Here is a 12,997-nt window from a genome sequence, read left to right on the forward strand (position 1 = left end):
TGCTTTAGATTTATTTCTTTTTCTACTTTTTTTAGGCTACTGCAGAGCCTAGCTGCTTCTGCCAATTTTGTTCTATATATGTTATAGTCGTCTTTGATATTCTGCCTCAGTTGTTTACAAATAATTTTATATTCTAGACGATCTTTTCCTGTATCTTTCAGTATTCTTCTTTTCTTCAATAGTTCTATTGTTCTTGCTGATAGGCATCCCCTGGTCTTAGGAGGAAGTTCATACGAGTTTCTTTCGTTGCATTTCATTAATTTATTGTTAAAGTTTGTTAAATCTTCGTCGATCATTTTTTAATTTCCAGTTTTCTTCCACCTTTTTTCTAAATTCTTATGGGTTTATCTGTTTTGAGCGTTTTTTATGGTTGGACTGTGCTCGTATGCATTCTTCATTTTTTTTATGTATTTTGAGAGTGGCTCTTATTGGACGGTGGTCTGCATGAATGTCGCAGTAAGTTTTCCCAATGACTTCAACATTTTTTATTATTTTTTTGCAATCTGTTAGAAGGAAATCAATTTCATTTCTTGTCTCTCCATTTGTAGATTGCCAAGTCCATCTTTTTTCCAGTTCTCTTTTTAAAGAAACTATTCATAATGTACAGCCTTTCTGCTTCTACAAATTCTGCCAGGAGTTCACCTTGTTCATTTCTTTCCCCTTTCCCTCACGGTCCAATGTATTTTTCTTCAATAAATGCTGTACCAACCTTTGCGTTGAAATCTCCACACACACTATTGTGTATGTTGTTTTTTTCAGTAATGTTTCTCGTAGGTGTTCATAGAAATTTTCTATTTCTTCTTTGTCAGCTGTTGAGGTGGGTGCGTAGGCTACTATTGTTTTTATTGTTATTATGGATTCCCCAATTTTTAATATTAGTGTTAGTCGTTCAGAATGGACCCAGGAAAATTTGGTTGCCATTGTTCCATTTTGCTGTTAATTCAGAGCTTCTTCAGGTTTCACAGATAGCGAGGACATCAAACTTTACATTTTGTAGTTCTTGAAGCAGGAAATCAATATGGGAGTCGGAAGACAGAGTTCGAGTGTTGAAGGAATTAAGGTAAACAATGAAGAAATTGAAATAGTAGATGAGTATGTATACTTAGGAAAATTGTTAACAATGAGAAACAAGGAGTCATGGAAGAATAAGAATTGGATGGGCAGCTTTTGGACAATTGAAGAAATTTTTAAATAGCAGAATAAAACCTGAAAACAGAGCAAAACTGTTCAACCAATGTGTATTGCCTGTTATGACATATGGAGCAAAAACCTGGCCAAATAATAAAATGCCAAAAAAACAGAAAGAATGGAAAGATGTCTGCCAAACATAATCAGAGATAAAATCAGAAATGAAAAATAAGTGCTAAATCAAAATTTTTAGATAATGGAGAAAACATTCTTTGAAAGAAATGGAAATGGGTGGGACACATTGCAAGACTCAAAGACAGTAGATGGACAAAAGTTTTACTGGAGAGGTGGCCATATGAAGGTAAAAGATCAGCTGGAAGACATGAAAGAAAATGATTGGATGATATAAGAAAAGCAATTGAAACTCTTTGGCACCAACAAGCTCAGGATGGGAGACACCTGTAGCCAGAAAGTGGCTATAAAAAGAGTTAAAAGAAGAAAAGAAACAAAATTTGCATATGAAGTATCTTCGCAACTGAGCTACATGTATATAGAGGCAGATGACTTCACATCAATTGCCTTAGTATCTCATAATGCAAAGCACATCCCTTTCAGTGTATAATGCTGTGCATTATGGGAAGGGCCACTACCCAGACTGGTTTCAACCTTTATTTGACATCTCATCAGTGGGAGCCAGACCCAGAAGAGATACCAAGGTTTGAAGGTAATGTAGAAGTCATATTTCCCATATAGAAGTAGTGACTTGTAATTTATACATGTCTGAAAGGGGATGTGCTTTTCATTATGGGATACTAAAGCAGTGGATGTGAAATAGTTTGCCTCTATATACATGTAACCCAGTCATGAAGATACTTCGTATGCAAACTTTGTTTGCTTATACTTGGATAAAGGATTAAACCAAGAATGTAATCTCTTGATATCTTTAATTTATAGTCTAATCAAGTGAAAAATTTTCAACATCTATCAATCAATAGTTCTCTACTTTATTCAGATGTTGTACTCTTAAATAAATCCAGTACAATCTGCAGGATTCCTGATTAAATTGAATAACTGCTATAATAAATTTGGTATGAAAATCAGCAATAGAAAGACAGACTATGAAAATAGGAGGAACATTGAAAACATGAAGCACATCCCGAGTTGGAAATATATAGAACTCAAAACATTTCAGCTGTTCAGGCACAATTTTTAGTGAAGAGGTGACAAATTAAATATGGAAATAGACAACAAAGTTAGCAAAGATGGTATGATAGATAGTCACCTGAATAAATTTATATGGAATAATAGAGAAATTAGATCACTACAAAGTAGCTGTATTTTTAAGTTATGGATTGGAGAGCTGGATTAGAAATAACATGCTATCAAAAACTGGAGACTCTGAATATGAGAGTTCTGAGAAAAATTAGGGGAGTGAACGGATAGCATCAATGGCAGAATCATATTAAAAATGAGGCTATTAGTAATGAACTTGACTTTGCTCGCATGCTCCTGAATGCTAACAGAGTTAACTATCCAAACGGTCACGTGGATAAAATGCGTTAAAAATATATGCTTAGTATCCATATTATTTCTATAATATTTAAAGATTATATTGATTTCAGTGGGCACTTCATATCCATGTAATTATGGACACACATTAAGGCTAGTAGGTGGTTAATTTAAGGTGGCATATTCACAAGATTAGGAGAAGTTATTAAAACTAGTGTTTAATGCCTAGAATGAAGGAAAGAGACCTTGATGAAGGTAGATTGATATAGAGTAAGAAGAAGTGCCTTAAAAGACAGAAATATAAGATCTGACAGATAACAGATTAATTTGGAGGAGAATTGCTGATGGGAAGTTAGTATAAAAGAAGATGTAAGAAGTATATATATCAAGAAAAACTGGAACTAGTGAAGAAAGAAATGAGAACTTGAATTAAGATGTTAGGAATCAGTGAACTGAGATGGACAGGAATGAGTCACTTTGATACTGATGATTTCATGATGTATTAATCTGGACATGAAAACCTTTGAAGAAATGGAGTAACATTCATAATGGAAGAGAATACAGGAGATACATTTTGGGTTACAACCCAGTGTCTGATAGAATAATTCTAATCAGAATAAATCGGCATACCCAGTGAATGTTACACTATGCAGGCGTATGCACCCACTACAGATTCAAGTGAAGATGAGGTAGAAGAATTTCACAGCAGCCTACAAGTAGTATACAGTACTGATAAAAACAGACTTTCTTTTGATATTAGATTATTGGAATGCAAAAGAATGAGCCATCACTGGAAAATTTGGTTTAGGACTGAGGAATGAAGCAGGAGAAAGAATGTTGGAGTTTTGTGTTGAGAACAGTTGCTTTATTGCAAACACTTGTGTCCAACAACATAAAAGAAGATTGTACGTATGGAATTCACCTAATGGAGAATACGGAAATTAGATAGATTGTATTGTTGCCAGCAGAAGGTGGAAGAGTACTATCCAAGCAGCAAAAACACTACCTGATGCAGACTGTGTTTTTGCTGCTTGGATAGCACTCTTTCATTTAACTTCAGTATAATTAATTTCAATTTAACTTCAATAATTCCATGATCTGTTAGCTGAAGTTAAATTGAAAATTAAGGGCTAAGAAGAAACAAAAGGACAGTATCAGATTTGATTTAAATCTTGTAATGAATCATTTAAAGTAGAAGTTGGAAATTAGTTAAAAAAGTTTGGAGAAGACAGGAAGAGATTTAGAAGAACTGTGGGAAGAAACGAAATCATTCATGACACCTCCAAGGAGTCCGAAGACTCATCGCGAGAGGACACCTACTGTACAACTCTCTGTCTCCACTACTACACAGAATCTCTACTACCAATCACCTACATCAATGGCATCTACTACCCACAACCTCCACTAGTAGTTTTTGTCTGTAAATTGCTTGTGTTCTGAAGGGCCGATTTGTCTGTATGCAGGATGAAAAACCCAAGTTTCCGGGAGAAAAACCCTGCTATCTCCGTATGAGATCGGCTAACTTACCTTCAATTGAAAAAGTCCATATAAAGATTCCTCACAATTTTTTTTGTCTAGTCTTCGTAAAAGGTTGGAATAATATTCCCCCGGTTATTGTTTTACCCTTATCAATTAATAAACAAAATGCCTTTAGCATCCCAAAACACTCATGCCATGACTTTTCCTACTGATGGAACCGACTTTGTCTTTTTTGGTGTTGAACAACTGGTTTCTGTCCACTGTTTTGACTGCTGTTTGGATTCTGGTGTGTAATGGTGAATCCAAGTCTCATCCATAGTAATAAATCAACACAAAATCAGTTTTATTCTTGTTAAAATGCTCCAAGCACTGTTCAAAGATTTTCATGTGAGTGCATTTTTGATCTGCTGTGAGCAAGCGCAGCACCCATCTTGCGCAAAGCTTTTTCATTTGCAATTCTTCATGCAAAATATATCCTACATGTTCTTTTGAAATGCCTATAATCTCAGCAATTTCACGCACTTTGACTCGCCGGTCATTCAATACCTATCATGCACTTGATCAATGATTTCTGGTAGTGTTACACTTTTTGGACGTACTTCGGCCATGTTTAAACTCAGTAGCCCATTTTTTAATTGTCAAAAATGAAGGAGAAGAGTGCCCATAAACTTTTATGAACTTCCAAATGAATTTCTTCTTTCGTTGAACCTTCTTTTACAAAGAATTTTATAACCACATGATACTCAATTTTATCCATTTCAAGGGATACAGACAACACTTTTGCTTCGGACAGCTGTATAAAACAAACTTGATAGAATGACTTGCAATTTCACATGGATGCTTATGACAGATGTACCAACTTAGAGAAAAAAAAACAAACTTGTCAGTAGTGTTGCCATCTATGGCTGAGGCCGAGAACTTTTCAGACCACCCTTGTAGAAGCAGCAAAACATGCTCTTAATAAAGCAACAAGAAAGAGAGATTGTAAATGGTTGTCAGAAGAAGCTATTCAGATAACAGAGGAAAGGAGAAAAATTAAACCTCAGAGAAACAAAGAAAGGTTTAGACAACTGAGTGCAGATTTTCAAAGACAGGTTAAACATCTAAACAAAAGGTGCAAGGAAATTGTAGAAAGCAATATTATGGGTAGAACAAAAGATCTGTTTAGAAAAATAAATGATGTTACATGGAAGTTCATCTCTAGATTAGGAGTTATAAAAAGTAATTCAGGTAAATGTCTGATGGAAGAAGCAGCAGTGAAAAAAAAAGATGAAAAGAGTATGTAGAGAATTTGTACAAGAAAGATAATAATATTAAAGGAGAATTTGAAAGTAGAGGATTTGTTGAGGAATCCATGATAATGAAAACCGAAGTGGTATCAGCAATGGAACAGCTGCCGAAAGGAAAAGCTCCTGGAGCTGATGGAGTGTGAGTAGAATTATTGAGATCAGCTGATAATGAAGTAGTAAATATATTGAGTGAAATTTGTGAACAGGTTTGGAAAAAAAATATACTGAGATTGGAAAACATTAGTATTCATCCCAATCCCCCCCAAAAAATCAAAAGCCAGAGATTGTGATAATTATAGAACTATCGCTTTAATTTCACATGCAAGTAAAGTTATGCTGAAAGTGATCCAACAAAGGTTGGAGCCATATGTGAATAGAAAAATGGCACAAGAACAGGCAGGCTTTAGGAGAGGTAGCCAATAGCAAACATGAGATGGATTATGAAAAGAACAAGAGTATTTCAGAAGGAAGTATTCATTTGTTTTATTGATTCTAAGAAAGCTTTTGATTGTATGGATCACAACAGACTGTGGATTGTAATGAGGTCAAGTCAGTCGGAATACCTGAACTTCTAATTCTCTTGATAAGAGAGCTGTATGACCAAGAAGCTTCAGTCTTTGAAGAAACAGACACTGTTTGAGTGGAAAAAGGGGTGCAGCAGGGTTGTAGACTGTCGCTCTACCTTTTTAATATTTATAGTGAATATGTTATGAGAATGGCTGATTTAGACAAATATCCAGCTGGAATTAAAATTGGTGGCAGGAAAATAAATAATTTAAGACATGCAGATGATACAACTCTCTTAGCAGAATCTAATGAAGGTCTGGAGTAGTTGATTGTATTGGTTAAGATGGAAAGTAACAAAGCCGAGCTTAATATAAACATCAGCAAAACAAAATTGATGACTTCTGGCAATTTAAATGAATTTATAATAGAGGGAGATAAAATGGAAATCGTTGAAAGTTATGATTTACTGGGATCCAGTATCAGAAATGATGAAGTAAATGTGAAGATGAAATTAAAAGAAGGATAGTCATGGAGAAAAAATGCAATGTTAAACCTGACAAAAATTACGAAAGATAGAGGTGTGAGTAAGGCCACAAAAGTTAGAATTGTCAAAGCAATGGTATTTCCAGTAGTGATGTATGGATGTGAAAGCTGGATTATTAAGAAGAATGATAGAAAGCGAATTGATTCATTTGAATTGTGGGTGTGGAGGAGACTATTAAGAATCTCATTGACTGCAAGAATGACCAATAAGAAGGTTTTAGAGGATATGAAGAATATAAAGAACAAGAGGAAGACCACCACAAACAAGTTGGATTGACAACATAAAAGAACTTACCAACTTGAATTTACAATTACTGAACGAAAGGATAAGAGGCCGAATAGAATAGAGAGCCTTTGTTCACAAGATCACCAAGAGTCAAAAATGACTGGATGGCACATAACTTATCTTGTACACCTTCTGAGTATACATATGAATTTGATAAAGATAATGAGTTGTCTGTCAGCCTCACATTTTTACCTTTGACAACTGTTTGAGAAATGGGAATGTAATAATTTCTATATAGGCTCTATATGCTGAAAAAAGTATATGATACCTAAGTGGAAAACTGAGATACATAGCTTCTACTTAAGTTGTAAATCAGCAGTTATAATTGACCTGTATACCTGTTTCTTCCCAAAGTTTCTCTCACACAATTTTTTTTATTCTCTTCTTGAGTATCCTCACAGAAATTTTTCTCTCTAATGTCAATGTATATTGCTCTCTATTCTTCTACTGATTTTTATAAGAATGCAGTTGCAGCAGTTAAAATAGGCGATGATTTGGGGAAATGGTTTAAAACAAGCATAAACTGAAGGAAGATGCAAAAGGAATATCAGTGCATGGAATGAGAATTAACAATCTTTGATTTGCAGATGCTATTGTTATTATTGAAGAAGATGAAAGAGAACTACAGAAAACAATGAAACTTAAATGAGGAAGGGAAAAGATTTGGACTTGTTATGAACTTGGAAAAAACAAAGACAATGGTATTTGGTGAGAAGAACATGAAACACAAGATACAAGTGGATGGAATTGATATAGAAAATGTAGAACAATTCGCATATTTGGGAAGTAAAATGACATGATTTGGACTGTAAAAAAGAAATAAAGATCAGGCTTGCAAAGGGAAGAACAAATCTGAAGGCCATGGATAACATCTGGAAAAGTAAAGCGATCAATCTGCAAACAAAATTAAGAGTACTGGAAATATGCATCTTTAACAGTGTACTGTGTGGATCTGAAACGTGGTTAATAAATAAGGAATCAAGAAAAAAGCATTTTGGCATTTGAAAGAACTTGTTACAGGAAGATTCTAAGAATAGGATGGATACCAGAAAGTCACAAATAAAGAGCTCTATCGGAAGATATAACCAAAGGAGAATCTAATGCAGAAGATTATAAAACAGAATTATTTGGACACATCTGCAGAATGAGTGAGGACCGGAAGATAAAGACATTCATGTTTGGTATTATGTATGGTGTGAACAGAAGAGGTAGACCATGCAGAGAATGGACAGACAACATAAATTTAGGACTAGTGTGAAATAGGTGTACAGAAACTGTGACACTGCACTGGACAAAGAAAGGTGGAAGAAGATGGTGAAGGAGGCATCGGACACCAACAGGCAGTGAGCCCATGGTTCGTGATAATGATGATGATTCTTTTACTGATGACAGCAAAACAATTGCAGCCAGCAAGAGTAGAAATTCTGCAGGTAGGTTCACACAGAGTTGAAGGAGTCTGTGCATATGATGTTATTGGTGTAAGATGAAAATCAGCTGAACAAAATTATAATTGGTTGCTGGGGAGAAGTAGATAATATGGATCAATAAGTTAGAACTTATGAGGCATGTCACGTCCTGGCTTCCAAATAAAATATCCTCATTGTATAATAATTACAGTAAACAAAGTACAGAATAATAGAAATAAATTTTATTTCTGGGAAAATTCCCATGTTATTCCTCTAAGTAAATATTAATTTTATGGCTATTTGGCCTATTTTTCTTTAGGAGTGTCCCTTTTTTATAATGTCGTTGACTTTTTACTCAGTTCCAGGGCAGTAATGAAGTTTTGCATAGATAAATTTCCCCTCTTATATTCTTCATATATTTATCTATGTAAAACTTCAGTAATGTAAAGAGCCAATGACATTATAAAAAAAAAAGGGCCCTCCTAAACAAAAATAGACTAAATAGCCATAAAATTAATAATAGAAATAAAGTGCAAAACATATAGTTTAAATAGCTATTTATTTGCAATGAAATGTTCTATCTGTAATGGTATGGCATGAACAACAGTTATCCATCAAATTTTGCATTGCCTAAATTTTTTCCCTCCAAAACCGATAGTCCACTATGTATTAGTTTTCATTTGCAATGAAAAACTGTTTGCTCTATTCTCTGTTACCAATGGTGTGTGTAATAGAGAATATCATCCTGGTAATAGGTACATTACAGTGCAGAATAGGAGATCAATTAATAACTAACTACTAGTTTAATCTTAGTATTTTATCTATTAATATTATGTGTTTCACATTATGTTCATTATAGTGGAAATGCATAACTATGTTTACTTTTTTTTTTTTTTAAGATTTTAAACATATGTGATTCCCAAAGCAACTTAATAGGATTGACCTATATCTTAAATAGTAAAACCGTTTTTCAGAATCGATCAATTTGCAAGATGCAAACATTATTCGTGATATAGTGAGCTGCACATTACTGATATTCTCAATATCTGTTTTCCTTCCCTCCTCTGGGCTTCAGATGGCCATTCTATAAGTATTCAAGTTTCTGAATGACTGAATGTTTCTTTTAGAATGCTGGGAGTTCCAAATCAATTTTTTTTTTTTTTTTTTTTTTTTTTTGACACCTCTTCATATAATTTTTTTTGTGCTGGAATTTATGCCAATCTGGAGAGTGCGTATGGCTGCATACCATCTTTTCAATTAGCAGGCTGGGTTGAAGTCCCACCATGAGCATAGGTGTTTGTGATCTTTCATTGGGAGAAGAATTTCATTTCCTGATTTGCAATAAAATTTTGCCTTTACTTATTTCTCCTGCTTATTGGAGACCTGAAGGGGGCTTGAAAAGTTCATGTTTGCCTTCTGGATTATGTAAAATAAATTAAATCTTTTAGCCCACCCATGGTATTAATGTACTATAAGTTTTCAACTTTTCATGGATGGAGGTCACAAAAGGAAAAAAAAAGTAAATACAGTCAGGTGTCTTTTTATGCAGTAGATATTTCCACAGAAAACCTCATATAAAAAAGCACGCAAAAAAAGGCCTAACTTACATTGAAAAATTAGGGATACGTTCCATAATTTTCCAAAACTGCATAAAACAAAAAGCAATGAAAAAGTTTATGAAAATTCAGGAAAATAAGAATACCTAAGTTTGTTTTAAAGCTTTATTCATTTAATTTTATTGAAAAGTAACATTTTTTTTTACATTTTGTCATCAGAATTATCATCGCTATTAGACAATATTCGACAACATTTGCGAACTGGTGCAAAATCACTTTTATCACCAGAAGAGATAGTCAGCGCATCAGATCTGTATGGTAAAGGCAATGGTTCTTCATGAACAGAATTAGCTTCACCCTTGTCTGTGCTGATTTTTTTCTTCTGACAATGTAATCAGTGATTAAACTTTGCGATGATGATTTCATTAATTTTTTACACAGCTCGCGGATGTCCAGACATACAGTTCTTCAGCTCACATTGGAATTTAAAGGCCCATTCAGAATTTGTGTCATTAACAAGAAAATGATTTTACAATTTATTGCACAGTTCAAGACCTTCTCTAATTATATTTGCAGTGAGGGGGACAGGTTTTTCTTCCATGTGACTATCGTTTACTTACTGACGATATCTAAAGTTAATCGATATCCAATAATGTCATCGTCACTTAAGGCATTATCCGCAAGTAATTCGTCTACATCATTCTGGCTAAATGTATCAAAACTTTCTCCACCAATTTCATGTGCTAAAGTAATGATTTCAGTTGATAATGTAGATGTCTACATGGTTGCACTGTTTGCAACACATCCAGGCCAAGCTGCTTTCCAGCAGGCATTTAAAGTTTGTGGTCTTATTTAGATTTAAATTTTAATATGAATAAGAGACAAGGGACTTTGTTTAATTTTGGTGTTAAGAAATCTCTTATTGAAGGTGTTCATGATGCAACAGATAGTGATTCATCCACCTCCAGCCTACAAAGCAATCTCCAAGATGTACAAAAGGAGGGGAAAACTATCAGCACACAGGAGAAAAAAGTCTGCATTCACTCGTAAGTACTTATAATATTATAAATTTTTGGTGATCAGAATGGGATATGTCAATGAAAATCAGCACAAATTAATTTAATGATGTTTATGTTTAATTAATCATTCTTCTTCTTCTTCTACGCGTTATTCCCGCTTCCTATGCAGGGTCCGCGTGTTACTTTAGATGCGACTTCTTGTTAGTACTACTCCCAACCGACCCGTCGCCTGGTCTGCCGCTGGGTGGGATATATTTTTGACTGTAGAGGCGTATGTTCATGGGGCCGGTTTGCCTGTTTGCGGGATGAAAAACGCCAGATAAACTGGCGGAAAAAACCCTACTGACCGCGTCCAAGACCGGCTAACTTGGCTATGCCTGAGGAAGATCCTCAAATTCCTCACGTCTACAACGGGAATCGAACCTGGGACACTCCTTCCCCAGGCATATGGTTGCGAAGCGCAAAGCCACTAGGCTAACCGCGCGGTATGTTTAATTAATCATTAATTATCAATTATTAATTAATAATAAAAATCAGCTAAATTAACAATTAATTATTAATTAATACATTACAAAATAACCAAGGGTTCCATGAAAATTTCAGGATTTGTGAAGTGTTCTGTCATAGGAACAGTTTGAGAAACACTGGATTACCCTATTATTGGAATGGATTCTCCTTCTGTTGACATGCGCAGAAGGTCTCGTATCTGTGGGCATACTATACGTTTTGAAGTTATGCGGTGCATAACTTCAAATCCGCATAAAAAAGATCCTCATAAAAAGAGACCCAAGTGTACTTTGTCTGAATTTTGGAAAGAGTAATTTATTATTCCTATTTATCTGTTGTAAAATAAATTTTGCCACTTTTATTATTTATATCATAAAACACCAATAATTGATTGTCTTAATGAGTTATGTTTGTTTTGCTTAGTGATTTTTCAAAGTTGGATGGACCAATATCAGCTACACATGTGAAATTAGAAGATACAACTCGCACTCAGTATGTTCCCCAAGTAAAAATTTTAAAGCGCCCAACTGATACCAAACTTGGACTGATAGGTAGTGGAGAAAAATCACCTACTAGACAACCAGTGAAAAGTTTACAGCAAAGGGAAGCAGAATATGCAGAAGCTCGACTAAGGATTTTAGGTTCTGCTAGCAGTGAAGAAGTGGCTCAAAAAGAAAAGTTAGTTTATTATTTTATTTTTCTATCTAAATTATTAATTTTATTTTATAAGCATTATTATTATTATGTGTAGGCACCTCAAGGCAGTTGGAGGACTCATCGGGGGAGAACCCTGAAAGGTGTAATCCCTTGATACCTTATCACATCCTGTCACATTTCTTCTTAAAAACATTTGCTGATCATACATTCATCTGGTGGCTTATTCCATTTACTCACCACTTCCATGAATAAAACCATGACATTACATTCTTCCTGACTGCACTCTTACTTAGTTTCTCGGGATGATCTAAGTTCTCCTCCCACCTGCCATGAGCTCGAAAATTTCTCCTATATCTATTCTGTAAGAATCTTACTGACTTGTATGTTTCTATCATATCACCTCTCCTTCTCAAACTTTGAAGACCACACTAGCCAGATATGATTTTGGTTAGCTGGCAGCAGATGTTTTCTACTTTTTCCTCATCTCCATAGAACTCAGTTGGAGGACTGAGTTCTATCATTTTCTTTTTCTTATAAATCACCTCAATGTGGCTTCTAAAGCTTGATGTTCACTACTACCCTTGCAGCTCTAACTTCATCAACCACTTGCAGCCAATTCCCATTAATATAATACTTGGTCTGCATTCAACCCAAAATGCATAACCTTGCACTTAGCAATATTAAACTGGTTAACATTTCACCATAGAATCAGTCTGTTTAGTCAGCCTGCCAGGATTCTGTGTATGTCCCTTATCACTTGACTCTACTTAGCGTCATGCATATAATTGAATGTTTCTCCCAGGACCATTAACTACGCTACCAGCCAAGACGTCTATAGACTTCAAGTTTACCATGGATGCGAAGTGAATATTAAAATTGTAATACCATTGATATTACATTGAAATATATGATGGATATGAAGCATATGAGGATGCGTATTTGATTCATAATGGCCAGTGAGGTGGTTAATCCCAAGTGTCATTAATATACAAGTTAAACAGGAGTGGTGTCCAAGCAGAACCCTGTAGTACTCCACTTGTCACCCCCATTCTCTTAGATTCAGCACTTCTATACACTCAGGCTCGTTTTCACATTTCGCGGGGCCCTGTGC

At 34.9% G+C, this 12,997-nt stretch overlaps 1 protein-coding gene across 2 annotated transcripts in view; it reads left to right on the plus strand.

The window, feature by feature from the left end:
• The window catches only part of LOC150109317 (SUZ RNA-binding domain-containing), a 130,430-nt gene that overhangs the window by 49,612 nt on the left and 67,821 nt on the right, over positions 1 to 12,997 (plus strand). For both annotated transcript variants that reach the window (XR_016549673.1, XM_090407385.1), the window contains exon 3: positions 11,653 to 11,907. Coding sequence is in view for 1 of the 2 variants with exons in the window: in XM_090407385.1 (XP_090263511.1) it covers positions 11,653 to 11,907 (255 nt within the window). In the remaining variant the exon portion in view is untranslated. The remainder of the gene's footprint in view (positions 1 to 11,652; positions 11,908 to 12,997) is intronic.

Source organism: Typopeltis vanoorti, chromosome 2, assembly GCF_054136105.1.
Source record: "Typopeltis vanoorti isolate ZY-2024b chromosome 2, IOZ_Tvanoo_1.0, whole genome shotgun sequence".
NCBI classification, from domain to species: Eukaryota; Metazoa; Arthropoda; class Arachnida; order Uropygi; family Thelyphonidae; genus Typopeltis; species Typopeltis vanoorti.